Below are 15808 nucleotides of genomic sequence, written 5' to 3'. Positions count from 1 at the left end.
CTGGGTGCCGGGGCATCTCGCTAGTGAAGAGGGGGCTGCTGCCACCGCCGGTTCCTCGGACACCGTCTGGAGTCCCTCGTACCCATTGCTCCCAAAGCTGACAACAGGGGTATGTTGTGTCGGCAGCAAGGGGCTTCGGGGTTGTGCTTCTTTCTGCCCCCCCGAGAGCCACAGACTCTCCGTGGGCTGCTCGGGCAGCCTGCCTCTGGATGGTTCCACTTGCGCTGCTGCAGCAAATTCACATCCCTCCCTACACGTGCGCGCCCCCCCCCCCCCCGAAGAACAGAGCGCTGTGCGCCAGAAGAGGCACCTCAAATCCCTCCGTGTGTGCGTTGCTCCCCGTTCCTCCCAGCGTCCATCCAGCCTGTGCCCCGGTGACGGTGCTTCCTTGTGCTGTGGTATCCCTTTCTCCCCGGCCTGAGGGGGAGACCAGCGCCAAAAGCGGTTGGACCTACAACTTCCCCTGCGCTTTGTGGGCAGCTTGTTAAGACAGCCCTCTGCCTCCCACTGCCGGCGGGGGAGGGGGTTGAGCGGCCGCCGACACCTTGCTGGCTGATTAAGAAGAAATGGGATCACAGCTGCCCCCTTCCCAGCCTGTTGAGGATCAGCTGAGGGATGCAATCTCCCTCCCCCAGGCTGGCCGAGATTAGCCGGGGTAAACTTGTCCAGCTGTGAGCCAGGACGCTGGGCCCTTCAAGTGACAGCGGATGATGTGCAAGAAGCTGCCTCCTCCACCCTGTGCCCCTTTGCTTTAATTAACTTCTGCTCTTGGACCGGAAGGCAAACAGCACCTCTCCCCTGGGTTCAAAGTGCCCGTTTTCCCTGGGGTCTCCATCACGCTCCTCCCTCCTGCTGGAAGGGGAGGCTCTTCGGCATGGCCTGATTTAGCTATTGAAACTGCACATCCATCAGGCTGTTCCCTTCCTATTAATTAAATGGCCTGTCTGAGGGGTGGCTCTGACCTGCCGAGAGCAGGGACGAGATGATGGATCACTTGCATCCTTGAAACTAATCTTGCGATTCAGGTTCCCCTCCTCCCCCTCGCCATCCGAGCAGGGTAGCTGCTTCTCCTCGCGCCACCCACCCTTTGCTCCCCATCCCGTGGTCAAGCGGGATTAAGGAGTCGTCCCATCTCATCTGCTTGGGCCTCTGTGGGTGACATGTGGAACTCCAGGGGCTGAGTGACCATGCGACTTGTACTCACCGTCCCAATTCCACCTTGAGCTGAGTCCAGTCCCAGACCTGCTCTCAAACATTTCCCCAAACCCTTTGGGACCCATGTGGGGTGAGAAGCTGAAATACAGCAGGACCTGTTGGGTGGGCCGGCTGCATCCTTCCCCATGGCACCAAAATACGCAGCTCTCAGGCAGCACCTCAGAGTCCCTGTTCTGGCTGCTCCCTCCTCCTCTGGGGCCTTTTAGAAACAGGCACCCATCACACGGTGTGTTCCCCCCCCCCCCCCCCAAGCCTGGTCCTCCCGTTTTTAGAGAGTCGGGAACCGGTCAGGGCTCTCGGGTTGGGTCACAGTCGGAGTGAAGGCTCCTGCTGGGCTTGCACTGCGGAGCTTCGGGTGTGTTACCCCCATGGAGCAGGGCCACAAGGGAGCTGTCACAGGGAGCCGGAGCTATTTGAAGCCAGCAGGTTCGAGTCCTGGAACCTCAGCAAGTTTCTCTTTCAGAGCAATTCTTCAGACCCCACTGCCCTGGGGTATCGTGGTAGGGGTTGGCTTGACCATGCAGCTTCCTTGGGTCACTAAGTCGGCGTGCCCGGGGTTAAATGCGGACAGGCCTCACCTCGGTGCAGGGAGGGGAAGCTCACAGCCGCAGGAGGATACCGACACGGGAGAGGAGTCTGAGAAAAGCAGCAGACGTTACTGACTGAGACGGAAAGATACTAGAGAGACAGGGCAGGTGGGGTGATAACCTGAGCCCACATGGCTGTACCAATGCTGCGTTCAAGGAAAGATACTGAAGGCCAGACAAGGATCTCGCGAGCACTACTGAGGACACGGGGATGTAATTGTCTGCAAGGGGAAATGCTGGGGGTCGCTGAAGGCCTTCAGGGGACTAGTGGCAGAGTGTCGTGTGCTGTAATTAAGGACAGGAAGAGGTAGGATCTGCACCAGGAGGGCTGCTGACTCTGGCATAGTCCTGTGGGAAGAGGTAGCAGCCTGGTCATCTGAGACTGGACAGAGCAGTAGGGAGCTTCGCATGTGGTGTATCCCATCAGCCCCTTCCATCTCTGCGACTCGCAGGCCCTGCAGGAGTTGCAGTGGCGTGTGTTACGTTGAAGCTGGCGAGGCAGCTGCCTGAGGTTGGCGTTAAAGGCCAACGTTCCCTGGGGAGGCAGCAGGCGGCTCGGCGGGCTGGGCCCTGGCTCCCGTTTGCGGAAGCTCCTTTAGCATCTCAGATTGATAAAAAGCCACACGAAACCTCCACCTGTTGCGTGAGTGTTTTATCCCTTCAGGTGCTGCATGAAAGGGGGAGAGCGCCTGAGCGCGGGGAGTCCAATCAAAGAGCTCTTTCAGGGCCTCATTAACTCTCCCGAGGAGAATGCTGAGCCCACAGCCCTGCTCTCCGGAATAGCATGACATTTAACAGCACAAATTAACATTCATGTGGAATGACTTAGCAAATTACTTCCTAATCACCCCCATCCCCCACCACGCCGACCCAGGGAGAGGGGGCAAGAGGACGCCGGGCAGAGCCGTCAGCCCTGCCCCCTGGTTACACCTTGGCCGCTTGCTGTGGGGAAGGTCCTTCCGTTGCTGAGAACGTGAGACCTCGAGTTGGCTGTCTCCAGGGTCTGCCCTGGGCGAGGGGGGGTCTGGAGTTCAGTGGTACTGGTTGGGCTGGGAACTGAAGTTGGGCTAATGCTTGATGAGTGGGAAGCCATCCCTGGCCAGCAGAGATGTGGGAAGGAGAAGGTCGCATGGGAGTAGCATCTCCGGGCACCACTGGTTAGCCGGAGCCCTGTTGTGTTTGAGTTAGTTACCCTGACTGATGTAGGTCTTCTTGGTGCGGCATCAGCTGTGGCTGGTGTCTGAGACCCAGGAGTGGTGTAGGGTGGGCCTTGGGGGGTCGGGATGTGTGGGTTTTTGTGGGTTTTGGTTTTGCAAGGCCAGACCTCCACACGCGCTGCCTCAGCCCCACAAGCGGAGAGGCTGAGAACTGAACTCCTGTTTCACTTCTGCCCTGCCCTGCCGAGACCAGTGCTGGAACGTGGGGGGCGAGAAGCGTGGCTGTGGGACGCTTTGGGCCCCAACTCCGTCCATCCGGCAACTTTCACCACCGTTTTGAACCAGCCTTGTCTTGGGGGCAGTTCCGAGTGCAGGAGAACTGGGCTAGCCCATGAACCAGTGATTAAAGGCTGAGAGGGGACTCGGGTGGAATAAAACTCTAGCTTGGTGTGACCGTGGCTAGGCCAAGTCTGAGAGGAAGGGAGCTTGGCTCCCCTGCCTGGCGCTCCAACGCAGGAGCCTGGGCTATTCCCTCTGCCTGGATCCCGGGGATGCTCCTGCTTTACGTGCCGATTCGGGTGCTAGTCTATTTAGTGTCCCAAACCCTCAGCCAGGCTCAGGGGCTTTATAAATCAATCAGTTCATTATGCTGCTCAGGTGGGGTCACCTGCACCCATCTCCCCCCACGTTGTCTCTCCTGCAGTGTTACCGGGACCTGGCGTTGGTGAGCCGAGATGGCATGAACATTGTTCTAAACAAGATCAACCAGATTCTCATGGAAAAGTACTTGAAGCTGCAGGATGCCTGTCGGACTCAGGTGAGAGGGGAACCTGCCTTGGAGTCGAACCTGATATCGGCCCTGGTGGGAGTGGAAAGGGGGCCGCAGGCCCTGAGGGGACTCGGCATCTTGGGGTTTGGTGGTGGGATTGGAACCATAAGCAGGAAGGGGACGTGGGGGAGAGCAATGTTGGATGGGTGTCGTTTCCCCCCCCCCATGGCTGCTTACACCCTCTGAGATGTGACCTTGGGGCTGTCTCTGTCTTGTGCCGCGGAGGTGTAGTCGTGGCTCCGTGGCCAAGGCTGGGCTGAAATCTGTGCTTGAAGCAGCACCAAATTCTCAGCCGTCTCACGCTAGCTCTGCTCTTCTGTCTCTAGCTGGTGTGGCTGCTGCGGGAGCTGGTGAAGAGCGGGGTGCTCGGGGCAGATGGCGTCTGCATGACCTTCATGAAGCAGATCGCAGGTGAGTGCTGCCTTGGGCCAGGTTCCTGCAGCAGCAGAGCCTGGCCGCCATCGCGCTGCACTGATCCAGGGCCCTGCCCAGCAATGGCTGCAGCAGCAGGAGGCCCAGCCCATGGCCGCTGGAGCACCGTGCGCTGCCTTGCTTGGGGTCCGAGTCTGAATCTGGCGCGACACCTTGCCCGAGCTGGGCTTGCAATGGAGGCAGCTCACGCCCACCTCTCCACCTCCCTTTGCAGCGGTGGTGATCCCGGTGAAAGAGCAGCAGCGGTGCATTTCCAAGAGCCGGCTAAACCTGCCTGTCAGGGAATGGCTCGCCGATGGAGGGGCTAGTGGGGCTGCTGCCTAGGCCTGGGAATCTGCAGTAGCCCCGGCATCCTTCCTGTGAGGGGTTAATCCCGGGTTGGGCCAGCGAGAGGCAGGGTGAGGTTAGGCAGCCTAGTGCCAATAAAGTCTCTGGAACAGCCAGCGGGCGCGTGGGGGATTCCTCAGCTTGTCAGCAGCTCAGCCCCCGTGGCCCAGCACAGTAGAACCACTGAGACCAGCCTTGCCCCATCTCTGAGACACGGGCAGCCGAGGGGGGTGCTCGCATCCCGTGAGCCGGGACTCTGCCATGCAGAGCCTGTAACGCCTCCAGAGGGGCAGAGCGAGGGCCTGGCCGCGTGGTAACCACTCGTTTGCGTAAACAGCCCCCTCTGTGCCGTTGCAGGGCCACAGAGCCGTCGCTCTGCACGTCAGTGCTAGGCACCTACGTTCAGGGAGGAGGAATTTGCGTCGCATAATAAAACTTGACATTTCATTTTTATTGGTTACATCTGTGACGTGGGCTGGCCCAGTTGGAAATGGAAACCATCCCCTCGGCTGCGGGACAGGGTGGGCAAGGCTGGGTTCGGAGGGCCAAGTGCTGAGAACGAACCCGCCTCCCCGGTCTTGCCCCCTCCTCCGATGTGCACGATGTAATAAACACGGAATAGCTTAAAAACCATTGGTGATGGTGTCCCTGTTCCCCATCAGTTGAGGCTCCCTGTGCGGGGCCCCATTCTACTCTGACGCTGCTGTCCTGCATTTTGCTATTTTTATGATGCCTTAATTGTTATGATCACATCGCAATTGCTTGCAATGTGCCTCATATGCATGTCTGTATTTCCAAAGGTCTGAGTACAGCTCTGAGCTCCTAGCACCGTTAGCAAAGTGCTCCAGCTTCATGCTGGTGACCTCGTTTAGAGGGGAAGTAACGGCAGCTGTAAGAAATGGGAAGTTGCTAGTAGGGACTTTCACTCAGGAATTGTGGAAAATTGATAAGGGAAGCAAAGGGACACAAGGAGAAATCTGTGTCCCCAGAATTAGGAACAATAAGGTGTTTTTGAAATATATTCGGGACAAATAGAATCCCGACATTGGCATTGCTCCATTACTAGATGGAAATGTTAGAATTATCAATAATAATGCAGAAAAGGTAGATGTGTTCAATAAATATTTCTGTTCTGAGTTTGGAGGGAAAACAGAGAGTCTCATCATAGGGTAATGATAACACTTTCCATCCCACTAATATCTCTGGAGGATGGTATACAGAAGCTACTAAAGTTAGACATTTCTAAATCAGCAAGTCCAAATAACTTGTATCCAAGCGTTTGAAAAGAGCAGGCTGAGGAGCTTGCTGGACTGTTAACGTTGATTTTTAATTAGTCTTGGAGCACCGGGGAAGTTCCATAAGACTGGAAGAAAGCAAATGTTGTTGTGCCAAGTTTTTAAAGAGGGTAAATGGGATAATGCAGGTGATTATAGGCTTAACAGCTTTACATTGATCTCAGAGCGGCTAATACGGGGTTCAGTCAGTGAAGACTGAGAACGATGTACAATTAATATAGCGCATTAAACGTATTGAACACGGGCTAAGCATTGACGAGGTGAGTGAGGCGATATCTTTCATTGGACTAACAGAGAGAGACAAGCTGTCGAGCTACACGGAGCTCTTCAGGTCTGGGAAAAGTTCTGAGTGTCACAGCTAAATACAGGATCAAAGAGTGAGGTTTGCTCATGCTAAGGGACCCGTGTGTGCGAGCGGGTTATCTTGTGTTTCGCTGGGACAGTTAGTGCCTTTCCCCGACCTGAAGAAGAGCTCCATGTAGCTCCATGGAGCTTGGAAGCTTTTCTCTCTCTCCAATAGAAGTTGGTTCAGTAACAGATATTACCTTCCCCGCCTTGTCTCTCTCATATCCTGGGACTGACAGGCTACAACACTGCATCCAGGTCTCCGAATGTAATTGTCATTGAGCGGGTGTGTTTCCAGTGGGGTCTTGCAGGGATCAGTTCTTCGCCCGACGCTATTTAACATTATCAATGACCTGGAAGAAAACATAAACTGATCACTGAGAGCTTGCTGATGACACACCGATTGGGGGAGTGATAAATAATGCAGAGGACAGGTCACTGATTCACAGCAATCTGGACTGACCAGCTTAGGATGGCTAAATATTAAAGTATACGTCTAGGAATAAAGAAGGTAGGCCAGGCTCTCTGTCCTGGGAAGCAGCGACTGAGAAAGATTTCGGTGTCGTTGTGGACAATCAGCTGAACCTGAACTCTCAGTGTGATGCTGTGGCCAAAAGAGCACATGCCGTCCTGGGCTGCATAAACAGGGGAATCTTGAGTAGGTTATTTTCGCTCTGGATCTGGCACTGGCGTGACCGTCGCTGGGATCTTGTGTCCGGGTCTGGTGTCCACGATTCAAGAAGAACGTTGATAAATTGGAGAGGGTTCAGGGGAGAGCCCCGAGAATGAGTAAAGGATCAGACAATCTGCCTCGTAGTGAAAGCCTCAAAGAGCTCAGTCTATTTCAATGAACAGAGTGAGGGTTAAGGGGTGCCTTAGTCTGTAAGTATCTACATGGGGAGCACATGTAATAACGGGCTCTTCAGTCTAGCAAGGAAAGACATAACACGATCTAATGGCTGGTAACTGAAGCTACACAAATGCAGACTGGAAATAAAGCACAGAGATTCCACAGGGAGGGTAATTAACCATTGGGGCAACTTACCAAGGGGCGTGGTGGATTCTCCATCGCTGGCCATTTTAAATCAAGACTGGATGTTTTTCTAGAAGTTCTGCTCTAGGTATTATTGTGGGAAGCTCTGTGGCCTGTGTTATCCAGGTCAGACTAGATGATCACAATGATCCCTTCTGGCCTTGGAATCTATGAATCCAAGATAAGACTTTGCACTCCCAGGCCTGTAGCTGAAGATCTCAGAGCGCTTTGCAGATTGTCTGACCCAGAGAGAAGTGACTTGCCCAAGCTCATGATGTGACTCAGTGGCAGAGCTGGGAATAGAACCCAGGAGTCCTAGTCGCCTGCTGTTCTCACAATACTCCATTTATACCTAAGTGCGTAGAGCGGTGTTCCCCGTTTTCCTACCAGGCGGATTGCTTTCCCGTCCCAGGCATTCTCTAAAGTTACTCCCCCTCTCCCCTAAACACCAAATCTCTTTCCTTTCTGGCTCTCACTCTGTTTGACAGAGAGGTCAATATTGACTCTGTGTTCCAGAAACTGACAGTTCCACTCTAGGAACAAAGACCCCCTCCATTTTTTTGTATACAACAGAAAATGATGGCAATCACCGGACTTGTTTCCGGGACCATGCTGAACACGTGCTTGGAAGCAGCCAGGTACCTCTGTGGCAGGCAGGATGGGCCAGATGTGAGGCTTGTACTGAGCTGGGGAGGAAAATGGTGTAATTATAGCACTCTGCTTCGCGGGGGCTGGGGCTGAGACGGTGGCTGGTTGGGATACAGCTGACACCACAGACAATTACATCGATTAACGTAAGTAGCTGTTTGCTCCCATGTTGTGCTCTTGGTTGCAGGTGGGGATGTGACGGCGAAGAATATCTGGCTGGCAGAGCATGTCCTTGAGATACTGACTGAGCAAAGGTATGGTGCGGTGGGCGGTAGCGCTGTTGCTGGGAGACGTCTCCTGATTGGCGGGAGCAACGGGCTGGCCGGTGATGGGGAGAACTGGCTCTTTGGCCATCCGTGGGGCTAATGGAGACCTCCCTGCTTGGGCATGGCGAGGGGTGTGGGAGGGGTTTGTGTGTTTGGGGTAGGTGTGGACATGTTGGCAGCTTTTCACATGGGTTGACTTGTGGACAGTCAGTTGGGCGATGCACTGGGGTTGCAAGTAACTGGCCCCTCGGGACCAGATCTGGCCAAAACAGAAGGTGGCTTCGCCTCAAGTCCACGGCAGGGCATGGACCTCGTTCTCCTGTCATGAAATCCACTCTGCAGCTGCAACGTGCCCCGTAAGCACATCTTCAGCTGCGGCATGAAATCCCAAGCCCTGGGGCCGGCAGCGTGCACCCATTGTTGGCTGCCTCTCGGGTGTCCCGCTTGGCACAACTTGCTGTAACCTCTTGGGGATTTTGTAATGCAGCTGACGAAGCCAGGCGGGGTCAGACCATTGGTGGTTCTAGCCTGGTGGGTCACAGGAAGCTGATATCCCATAATGCTCCTAGCCAGTTGTGCAATGTACTGCCATGTGTGTGACCAGCTTCCCCCTGAAACAATGGGACTTGGTCACCTTGTGCCATGGACAGAACATCCAGGACTCTGGGGCAGTTTCCTAGAAATGTTTTTCTCCTGACTTTCCAGAGTCCCGATGGAGGGTGTTCCTCTTAGAGGAGTGGTTTGGAATTCATTGCCCAAGAGCTGATCTTTGTCAGCTTCCTGTGCTTAAACAACAGCCTTCAATGATTTGCTGTGACCGGGCAATGGGTTCTGCATTGTCCTTTGTTGGTAAAGCCGGGGCTAACTGATGATAAACAGACTTGGTAGCTTAGCTCTCAGCTGGGCGGCATCGTTACTTTTAGACGGTTGATTTTCACAACTCGCTGTTTATAATAACAGCAATTCTCCTAAAATCACTGATTGCTGCGCTTAGCAATCACGGCGCAGCTCCCGTGTACCACCGTGCGAGGGGCCTTTCCCTACGCGCTGCCGTGCAGTGCCACCTAGTGCATCTGCTGTGAACCTGCCCTGCTAGAGGGGGCCGAGGCCGGGACTTGTTGCTATGGCCTAGAAGACAATTGGGAGTTCTTAGGCCATGAGTTTATGTAACCATTAGCGGTCAGCGCTGCTAGGGCTTCCCTCCGCCAGCTCAGCTGATGCACCTCAGTCCTGCTCCTGCCCCCAATCTCTGCTGTTCTGGCCTGGAGCCCCAGCATGGCCCTGCCAGTTCCTGTCCAGGCACCACTGCTGCTCGGCTCCAGGGGCTCCTCTGAAGCAGCCTGCAGAACTTGCCAAATTATGTTATGGTTTTGCTTGCGAACAAATGACTAGAAAATGTTTTCAGGGGGAAAAGCAACTTCTCTCCCATGTGATTCAAAGCTACATTTGGCCTGGGATCTGCAGAAGCCAGCCCAGCGCATTAAATCACAGGAGATTTCCCCTGAGGATAGGAGCTTGTCGGGGAAACGATGTGAGGGGACAGGCTAAGCCCTTTTTGGAGGCATTGCTCGATTTTCCGCAGCACGTGCTGTAGCAGATCAGAGAATGCCTGAGCCTGAGCACAAGCAGAGCTGAGCCCTGGGAGTGAGCCTGCAGGGAGAACCTGCAGCTCTTTGCTGGGATTTATATCCTTTGATTAGGGGGAAGCCAAGACTTTAATTAAACAGCACATGAGAAAATCTGATTCTGCCTTCTGAATGTCGACTGCTTGGTTTAATTAAATACAGCAACAGCGGAGCCACTCCCTGAGCTCTGGCTGGCTTGGAGAGGAGGCGAGCGCGCCACCTCTGCCAGACTGGATAATTCAGCCACTGGCTGCTAATGGCCAAGCGAACATGACACTGCCTCTAAATGTTTTCGAAAAAGCTCATTTGCTCTGCCTGCAAGATCCATTAATCCTGGGGCTGCAGGCAGCCTCTTGACCCCTTCTGGCAATGGTTTTAGGTTTGTACGCACCTTGGTTGGCGAGGGGAGGAAGCTGATCTGACAGCCTACCAGGCTTCCTTCCTTAAGGATTTCAAGCACTGCCCAGATGCAACCTCAACCCCCGCTTCTTGTTGCCAGTCCAGACAGCTCCAGTGCCTGGTTAAGCTGCGTGCTAGCGCAGGGGTTAGGGGCAGGCTAGAGTGCCTGGGAAAGCAAACACGCCGCGTCCCCCCACCCCTCCTGGGCGATTTAGGGCAGCTGACTCATTTGCCATTGAGCCATTATCTCCTGGAGTTACAGCTGCAGCATACGCAGTGACCCTTGTGCAGGGCTCTGATTTACAGCTCGCCGAGCCGAGCCATGGGGTGATTATCAATCACACTAAAGGCACTGAGCTATTCTGGCCCATTCCCAGTTCATGGTTGCAAATAGCAAGGCTGGGTAATTTACTGGCCGGCGGCATTTGTCATTGGGTTCAGCTGGAGGGAATCGGTTCTGATGCTGCAGGGGTCCGGAGGGAATAGTTCACCCCAGGTAAATGGCAGCAGTACAGAATTACCGAAAGGTGGTTCTTTGTGGCCCTGGAAGCCGGCGAGAGCGTGTGAGGAGACAAAGGTCTCAGTCCCGGAACTCCTGCGTATCTGTCCTCTGGAGCCTGTTAGGGTCCGGGGCACTGCACGGGGAGAGTGGTCAAAGTAACTAGCTAGATGGGGATAGCTTGAGGGGGAGGGATAGCTCAGTGGTTAGAGCATTGGCCTGCTAAACCCAGGGGTGTGAGTTCAATCCTTGAGGGGGCCAGTTGGGGATTGGTCCTGCTTTGGACTAGATACCTCCTGAGGTTCCTTCCAACGCTGTTAGTCTGTGATTCTAATACATCTGGGAGAAGCCAGCTTTGGTCCTGTAACAGGCCAGGAGTGTCACTGTCTGTGCAGCGTGCGAGGGCCCATCCTTGTCGGATGCTGGAGGCAGTTGCCTGAGTTAGAGACCTGGGCGTTGAGTGGGGCAGGTGCTTAGGACTTAGCACTGGAGGGAAAGGTCTGTTTAGTCTCCCAGCCCCTCCCCTTCTCTGAGGCAGGGTTGGTCCCTGCAGCGCTGACTCCAGTGTGTTGCCCAAATGTGTCTCATCTGATGCTCCTCCCAGCCCCTCTGCTGAGAAGCCAAGTCGATAACCTCGTGCATCTACCTGGTGGCAGCCTGTTACGCTGGTCTCTGTCTATCCACTTATTCTGAGTCCTTCCCCACCCCCCTGGTGCTCCTAACCTCTGCCTTTTCCTTTCCTTCTCCTGGCGTTCCTGCTCGGCCGGGCGAGGGGAGCACCTGGCTTGATAGCTGGCGTGCCACTGAAGGCTGCCAGAGCCATTCTTACCCTGCTCCCTGAAAATACGGGTACACGCCCAGCCTGCTCCGGTGCGGCCGCTCGTCCCATAGCCATGGGGATCAGCATCTTTCTGCAGCGCCACATTGCGCACCGTATGACGCACGCAGTATGCGAGCGAGGGAGGCAGCACAGAACCGCAGCCTGGTCAAACGAGGAGCTGCTGTTCGAAAGCTGATGCTTTAACATCAGTGGCGTGTGACTGTCTGGTCCGGATGCTCCCAATGTTTGGCGGATCCATCTGCTCTGACAGGCTGAGCTGGGAAGAATGAAAGCTCATCTCGTGCGGTCTAATGCCAGGCATCGGACATCTCCCTAGTTCTATCTACCCTGTGTTGTGTGCACTGGGTCCTGGCTATTGGTGCTGTGAGAGAGCTGCTGGGGGCTGAAAGTTTCTCTCTGGCCCAGCAGCCGATTTCCCTTGTCACCGGCATACACAGTTACCCTGCAGGGTGCCACAGCCGGCCGAGGCTGCACGGCCCTGTAAATGTATGCAGCACTGTACACACAGGGAAACCCGCCCGGCCCCAGACTGCTGACAGTGCAGGTAGGAGAAGCCAGGCACCAGCTTGGGAGCAGGCTCTTGGCAGAGAGGGGAGGGGTCGCCGTCAGGGCTGGAATGTGGCGGAGAGGCAGCACTTGGGGGATGAGGGCGCAGACCAAGTGGGCAGCATGATGGGAGGCACAAAGCTGGGGCCGGGGGGAGGAGGATGTTCTCACGCTAGCTTGTGGCTACCTGAGCATAGGGCTGTGCCATCGGTTCTTCTGCAGGGGGAGAGACCCTGCGGCTTTTACAAGGCCGGCTGTAACTCAGTCCCCAAGTGGGGGACCCTGCACACTAGCGCTGGGTGAAAAAGCCTGTATCCCTGTGGGGTGAGCCGGGCTGGGAGATGCAAGAGGCTGGATTTGATGGGCCTGGGGCCTTGACAGATAACAGGCTGCAGGGGAGAGGTGACTGGCTCTCGCCATAGTCCGGGCAAGCTGTGTAGTCCGCTCCTGACCCCTTCCGGGAAAGCGTGTGATCCAGTGTTTAGAGCAGGGCTGGGGGTCAGGACCTGCCGAGTTGTGACCTTGGAGAAGTTGCTTCCTCCCATGCCTCGGTTTCCCCACCTGCGGGCTGGGGATTAATGCTAGTAAAGCGCTTAGCAGGTCTCGGCTGGAGAGGAGGGTGGGGCTGGCTCAAGGTGCTGTCCCTCGCTTGCTTCCAGAGAGTGGGTGCTGAAGAGCAATATCCTGATTGCCATGGCTGTATACACCTACCTGCGGCTCATCGTGGACCATCACGGCACCTCGCAGCTCCAGGCCCTGCGCCAGAAGGAGGTGGACTTCTGCATCTCCCTGCTCCGGGAACGGGTGAGGGGGTGCTGGCAGCGGGAGCGTTCCCCCTCCGCGGGAGTGTCTGGGGGCAGTTGTGGGGGCAGGGGGAGACCGGGTTGTCCCAGCAGACATCTGGTCGTGTTCCTTCCTCCGCCGGGAGCCTGAGCCCTGCCAGTCTGGGTCTCTTTTCAGCTTGCCCCATGCAGTCTGGGGCACTGGCAGCGGCTGTGACATCGGAAGCGGTGGGCTCTGCCCCCTGCATGCCTGGCTGGAAGCTTGCCCATTGGTTGGCGTGTTCTCAGCCCAGCTCTCTTCCCCCTGGCACTGAGAACAGCTGGTTTGATGGGGCTAGTTCCTGTGGGGCCTCTGTCCTGTGTCCAGGCCCATTTCCCTCAAGCCCATCACAGGCACCGATGCCTTCTGGTTGGCCAGCTGCAGCCCCCCAAAATGCCAGCATCTCAGGTGTGCAGCCGGCTGAGTGGAGCGTGGCAGCCAATCTCCACCCATGCTCTAGAAACCACAGAACCCCCAGCTTGGCAGAGGAGGCTGGAGGGCTCTGGGGCCATGCTTCCCTTCAGGGTTATCAGTCCTGCTGGCCCGAATGGCTCTCCGCAGCCGGTAGGGGTCAGCCCCTGTACCCCACATCTGTCTCCCCCCAGCCTTCTCCTGAGCTAGGCATGTCGGCTCAAGCATCAAGCGCTGAGCTTCAGAGCCTGTCCACAGTTGTGGAGATAAAGCGCTAGATTTACGGCCCCCTTGTTTGTTTTACACAAGAGAACATTTTAAAATAGCCATTGACCTTCCCTCCTGTCACCCAGCCCCTTAGAACCTGCTGTCTTCAAAAGGGAGCAGCCTGCCAGGGCAGGAGAGGAAATGTGCAGAGAGTGAATCATCCAAGCCTGCTCTCAGGTTCAAGAACTGAATGTTCCCGGTCCCTCCCCTGCCCCTGCCCACAGCCCCCTCCTCAGGTAAACAATACATGATCTCTCCTCTCCCTTCCCCAAGTTCATGGACTGCTTCATGATTGGCCGGGACCTGGTGAGACTCTTGCAGAACGTTGCTAGGATACCAGAGTTTGAGCAGCTTTGGAAAGACATTATCCACAATCCACAGGCGCTGAGCGCCCAGTTCACAGGTAGGTGGGGCACCGGGGCGGAGGGGAGGTTACCCGTGGAGTCGCTGCCGGGGCTCTCTGGCCGCAGGTCAGCCACACGTGGTGTCCCAGCACCCGTGCGCACACACCTGTCCATCCACAGCCAAGGGACAGGCGGGTGTGAGTGAGGACTGCGCTGCTGGACTGTGGGCAGAATCCAGGGCAGTAGCTGGACGTCCCAGTGTCCCCCAAGGGCTCATTCCACTCCAGCAGAGCCCTCGTCCTCGGGGCTCCATGACTCACCTGGGGTCAGACATAAATCCTCAGCAGAGTTCGAGCGGCTGGCTGCTGCTCAGCTCCGATATCCCGGTCTGTCCTCTAGGAGGAGAGGGATCTCCTGCGCACACACCTCTAAAAGGCCATTCGTGAGTCCCGCTCTGGCAGAGCCAGATTCCCCTCCAGAGCCACTCAACACAGTGAGATGTGCCCTGCCTGCTGCCCCCTTGGCTGTGGGGAGCTAAGGAGCTGGGCTGGGTCTCCTGCCACAGGGTGTCCCACAAGTGGCTTCCCTGTTTCCTTACATACTGCCAGGGCCTGGTGCACATCTGGGCTCTGAGCCCTCCAGATGGCACGATCAATAATTCAGCCAGCTTTCATTACAAGTAGGGAGAAGGCAGCCAGACCCCAGGAAAACATGGTGCCATTTGATTACATGTTCTGGGCTTAAAGCTTCCTTCATTGTAATTAATATTTTTAATTGTCTGAGCTGAAAAGAAAGCTGCAGGTGGATCCCAGTGATAGAAAGCGTCTGAGTTCTGCAAACTCCCCAGGAAAGAGTGCTGGGAAACCTTTGAAATAGCGAGCGAGGGCAGCAGATGCTGCTGTGATTCTCTCTGCCCGTGCGCTGGCACACCTGACGGGCAGGAACACTCCATTACAGAGCTCCCCGCACAGGCCGGATTAAAATAGGCTTGTTTTATTTTAGATCTCTCTATGTCTCAGTATAAATTATTCCCTGCTCTGGAGGCCGTCTCCTCGGTAGCTGTTCGGCAGCAGTTCTAATGAGCTCTCCGAAGGAGGACTTGAAAGTCCGCTGTCCCAGTGCCTTGTCCCGGGGGGCCGTGTTAATAGCACTTTAAAGAACTCTGGCTCCACTCAGGCAAGCTCGCAACATGTATCTTCTAATCAAAACCTCATTAAGCCTCCTGATCCCAGGCTCCTTCCCCTTTGCCAGGCCCGCCCCCATGATTGGCAGCCTCGGCGGAGAGGCCCCGTAACTGAGCTCTCCTCATCCCTGAAGGAGGGTCGCTGGGTGTCGGGGCTGGGCCGCGGGGCTGGAGGCTTTGGTGTGCGCAGCCCTGCCCATCCTCAGGGTAGGGAGAGGTGCTCAGCCCTGCCTCTTCCTTCCGCTCTAAACTCACTGAGAATTTACCCCGACCCCCAACTAGTTCCCCCGCTGAACGGTGAGGCTGTTCGTCCCTGGGGAGCCTGGGCACATCACAGGCGCTACTCCAGCTGCCCAGCATCTTCCCCCTCACCCGGGGAAATCGGTCAGCAGCTGTCCCCGTTTGTCTCCTCTCCCCAGCATCCACACAGCTGGCACCTCGTGCTGTAGGGCCGTACGGTCCCGTGTCCCCCCCCGAATCTTCCTACTGCACTTTGTACTGCTGCTGTTCTCTGCCCTCGTGCGCTGCTGCAGGACCGCAGTTACCTCTAGCAGCTGGCTATTTACGTCTGCGTTCGGATTTGATACTGACTCGATCCCGTGTGCCCAGGGAGCCTGCTGCGAAGTGCTGGGGCTGCCAGAGAAGGGAGGCCTTGCCCTGCAGGAGAGCTGGGGCCTCGGGGAGCTGTGATTGTTCCCTCCCGAGCGCCTGGTGGGTGCTGGGAGCATTTTTTTTAA

The 15808-nt window shown here is 56.0% G+C and overlaps 1 protein-coding gene across 1 annotated transcript in view; it reads left to right on the top strand.

Moving 5' to 3' along the window:
* Positions 1-15808, top strand: part of INTS3 (integrator complex subunit 3) — a 63818-nt gene that overhangs the window by 14488 nt on the left and 33522 nt on the right. The window contains exons 4-8 of the mRNA XM_039512306.1: positions 3663-3776; positions 4115-4199; positions 8056-8122; positions 12704-12848; positions 13818-13947. Coding sequence (XP_039368240.1) covers positions 3663-3776; positions 4115-4199; positions 8056-8122; positions 12704-12848; positions 13818-13947 — 541 coding nt within the window. The remainder of the gene's footprint in view (positions 1-3662; positions 3777-4114; positions 4200-8055; positions 8123-12703; positions 12849-13817; positions 13948-15808) is intronic.

The sequence above is a fragment of the Mauremys reevesii genome, linkage group 24, assembly GCF_016161935.1.
Source record: "Mauremys reevesii isolate NIE-2019 linkage group 24, ASM1616193v1, whole genome shotgun sequence".
In the NCBI taxonomy this organism is placed as follows: Eukaryota; Metazoa; Chordata; order Testudines; family Geoemydidae; genus Mauremys; species Mauremys reevesii.
Note: the sequence above shows the minus strand (reverse complement) of the source record. Positions and strands in the feature narration are given on the sequence as shown.